At 36.5% G+C, this 4,379-nt stretch overlaps 1 protein-coding gene across 1 annotated transcript; it reads right to left on the reverse strand.

Moving 5' to 3' along the window:
- Window positions 1–2,138: 2,138 nt before the first annotated feature.
- LOC132187158 (shikimate O-hydroxycinnamoyltransferase-like) lies at window positions 2,139–3,536 on the reverse strand. The gene has a single exon (XM_059601360.1). The coding sequence runs from the start codon at window positions 3,207–3,209 to the stop codon at window positions 2,355–2,357; it is 855 nt and encodes a 284-aa protein (XP_059457343.1). The 5' UTR covers window positions 3,210–3,536; the 3' UTR covers window positions 2,139–2,354.
- Between the last annotated feature and the right edge of the window lie 843 nt (window positions 3,537–4,379).

Below are 4,379 nucleotides of genomic sequence, written 5' to 3' on the forward strand. Positions count from 1 at the left end.
GCCTAATTAGTATTAACCACCTTAAATTTCTATTGATGTTCTTGTGGAGTTGAGTCACACCCAATTATAATAGCTACAATTAGTCTTCCTAACCTACTATTTTTTGCTTAAAAAAAAAAAAAAACTGTGTTCAACATATTTTCATCGAAATTCACGACCTTATGTTTATTTATGCCAGCCATAATGATCTGAGAATTGAAGCTCAACTATCCATAACCCATATTAATAATAATAATTAAAAAAAAAAAAAAATCGTTCTATCATCTCTTCTCTAATAGAAAATCATTTTTATCTCCTCTCTCTCTCTCTCAAACATTAGTTTTGTGTTTGGGTTTTTTTTTTTTTTTTTTCTTTCTTTCTTTCTTTTCTTTGATTAGGCAGATCGACTGAGAAAGACAAGTTTTGCAAAATATGATAATTAGAAAAAAGATTAAAAAAAAAAATTAATACAAATTTGTAAAATTATGACAGTTTAAAAAAAAAAAAAAAAAACCCTCTTTAAACATCGGATAATGTAAAATAGGCACGCCATGTGCAAAAAAAATTTTATTTTTTTTAAAAAAAAAAATTTTGCACGGCCACGCACGCACGCGAATCACGTCTCTTAAACATCAATCAATTTTAAAACTCTTTACCGAACACGTTCACCGACTTTACCCACCCGCTTGAGACGGTGGGCCGGAAATCTGTTACCGCCACAGATTCCTCGATAACCACGACTTAATAGCGATGGCATTCAATTCAAAGCGCCAAGTTTTGTGAGGTTCAGACAAAACAATCAAATCAAAAGTACGGGACCTGTCATTCAGTCACCAACTAACTAGGTTGACCAAGTCAAAGCCAAGCCATCACCTGCCACGTCACCAGATGGCAGATACATGTCACTCTGGTATATTCTGGGGAGGAATGCACGGCACAGAGAGAGTTGGTGAGACGGTGACCTAAAAGCATGGCATACTCCTCTGCTCTCGCCCCTACAAACTCTTATCATGTACTCTCAACACTTTATTATTATTCTCTGGGGTCCACACGCTTCTTGATTGATCTTCGGTGGAGAGTTTTGTCTGCGTGACTCACCACTCACCATACAAATACGTGGCTCGTCGCGCATGGATGCTAACTTGTGACGGCGACTCTAGCCCCTCTTGCTACATTTGGTGGAGGAAAACTGTTCGGTTGGGCCGTCATGAGAGCGATAGTTCAAGTGGTCAGGTTAGCGTCATGTAGTCGTAATATATAAAATTTTATTTCAAGTAATTATTTCACCGACACTGACAGGATTTGAGGTTGTCGGTGATATAATAATGTGATAAATGTAAAGCACAGGAAAAAATGATCGCTTCAAAGGTGAGCAAAAACGCCCAACAAATGTTAGAATGAACAGAAAAATAAAATTTCACCCAAAGTTTCTACAAAATATCTTCGCTTTTAGCAAATGAAAAACCAAATTTCCTTTTTCTAATTATTAAAACTAAATTTAAAACAAAAATAAATAAATATCTTCACATTTTCTAATTCTTCTATGGTTTCTTTTTTTTTATTATTTGCATTTTAGAAAAATTAAAAATTGGGTAAAGTTTTTTTTAGTAATTTTGATTCAAGTACAATTAGGGCATATCTCTTGTCACAAAACTCCGGATGAGGATCTATTGAAATTTTTAAGAAATTTCAATTTCTTAAATTTTAAATTTAGGCTGTCTATTTTTCATCCAATGGTTATTGTTCTGCCACGTGTTCCACTACTAATAAAATAATAAAATAATAATATTTAATATTTTATTAGTAGTGGGACATATAACAGAATAATGACCTTTAGATAGAAAATGGACAACTTAGATCTAAAATTTCAAAAACTAAAATTTTCCTAAGAATTTCAGTGGATCCAGATCCCCAAACCCCTCCCTCTTTTTATTCACAGTAAATAATTGGGGAATTATTAGGTATTCTTCTAGTGTTTTTCTAATATCCTCCCAACTGTGATGTGACTTTTAAAATCACCAATAGATTAAAAGTCAATAATGATAATCACAAATTCAACGATAATTTTAAAAGTCACATCACAATTAAGAGGACACCAAAATAACACTTAGTATTTTCCAAATAGTTATATAACTTATATCAACAATTATTGTATAAAATGATTATGCTTCCTGTGAATTCAATATTAAATAAAAAGATACACTTGTTTCTAAGTCCACTTCACAGTTTAAACAAGTCAGATTTCAATGGTACAAATTATGTATGAAGAGAGAGGCGAGAAGCACTAGGGAAAAGGAACACAACCACCTCCGGAAAACTTTTTGGCATGGCATAGGAAAGAAGGAAAGAAACCACGGCAGGGCGTTTCATCTTCCTCAGATCTCATATAACAATGTCTCAAACACTTTCATATGTTCAGATTGTAGAGCTATTGCAACTGATAAGCTGCCGTCATTGGTTGGACTTGGTATCATGAACGACAACCCCTCATACGGAATCCCACCTGGCCCCATGAATATGGGCCTGCCCCACCCAAAATCAGCATCATGAATCGGCAGCCTGATCCAGCTTGTTATGCCAAGATTTGGACACCGAAAAGTGTGGGCCCCGCGAACAAGAGCCGATAGATCGGGCTGAAGCTCAAGATAATCAAGGGCTGATCTCAAATAATCGTTGTCCATCCGTTTCAATGCGTTGTGAATCCTGCTCGCAGCGTACCATGTTGGTTTGGACAGGAGATCACCCGCCAAGGCCATTGGCGTGGCAGTGAAAATCACGTTCCCGAAGTACCCGGGCGGGAGCGGAGGACGCAATCTGGACCGTCCGTCGGTCGCGATATACAATTTGGTCTCTTGATCGTCGGGAAGCGCACGTGCCTTGCATGAGCATCTCCACACATGACCAGACAGCATCTCATACGAGCTGTAGTTGACTGTGTTGCCATCATCTTTGCAGTTGGCTTTGAGCGTATTCAACTGGTCTCGGGTTATTCTAAACATTGAGACTATTGTGCTATCGGTACCGGATTTTGTGGATTGGACAGGGGTCTTCATCAGCGGAGCCGGCTGGTATTCGACGTGCTGGAATGCAGGTTTAGGCGGGTCGCGCGCACGGAGTAGGGTCCGGCCGTCTATGAACGGCGGAATGGTAAGATCAAGGCCCCGAGACATATCTGACCATGTGTTCACAAAGTGGAGCCCAGAAAACCCATCCGCTACATGGTGTTGCATACCAACACCAAGTGAGACTCCACCACATTTAAAATATGTTACCTGCACGCAGAAAATAGATCAATTTTTTCCTCCTAAACACACAAATCCCTTTTGGTCAACCATTTGCTGAATCATTAAAACTTGCATTTGACGCTAACCCAACCAACAAGAAAGCTTGTTTTAAAATCTCCTGGAAATGATAAAAGCTTCCGGATCTCCTCCCTGATTGGGAATACGTCTCTATTTTATAGTCAGAATTTAAAGTTCTGAGCAACTAATGATGTACATGGTATTTTAATGTTGGTAAGACTATTCAAAAATTTAAATAACGTTATATCATGTACACTTAGATACACAAAAGTCCAAGTTGATAACTGTGGTGGGAATCAAGTGCAGTGGTTGTAGTGGTTTATGTTTGGTCAAGGTTATCATAAAAAGAAAGTCTTAAGAGAGAAATAAATGGAGCTAATGTGATATATCACTGTTGTCTGATGGTAGTGGCGTGTCAATGACAACCACAAATTTTATTTGGATTTGTTCTAGCCGCTACAATGGGTGGGACTTTTTGAAGTAGGGTTTGATTTCAACGTTTCTATTGGTTTGTTAGGTGTTTACCCAAAAGCTATACTACTTTTATTGCTTCAACATTTAGTGATAATTTATCACATTTATTTCTTTCCTAAAAACTTTACTTTTAGGACAACCTTTATTAAACATAGACAGCTACAACCACTGTCACCTCATTCCCACCACAATTAATAGAGTAATGTTATAAATTTTTCTAGAGTCATCTCAAATGTGATGTGGATCAAAAGTCAACAAATCACATTTTAAATTTAACGGTGATTTTAAAAGCTACATCACATTTGAAATGTCAATAAGAAGACTCTAGGAAGACTTATAGCATTACTCCAATTAATACCCATGATTATCAAAAAAGTGGACCACGTCAGCATTCACATTGCTCAGCAAATGTTTTAACTTCTAACTCCACACTTTTTCAAAGCATTTTCATTCCGTTCAGCATTTTAATTATTAACTATCATTATTCTTTTTAAATTTTTTTTTTTTCATTTATTTTCACTATTTTTGAAGCACTCACATCGGGCTTAACAAATATTTAGTTAAAATTTAGCTAGATAACACATTTTTCTATTTTAACTACCTACTTTTTTAAAGCTAAACCTA

Source organism: Corylus avellana, chromosome ca7, assembly GCF_901000735.1.
Source record: "Corylus avellana chromosome ca7, CavTom2PMs-1.0".
Taxonomy (NCBI): domain Eukaryota; kingdom Viridiplantae; phylum Streptophyta; class Magnoliopsida; order Fagales; family Betulaceae; genus Corylus; species Corylus avellana.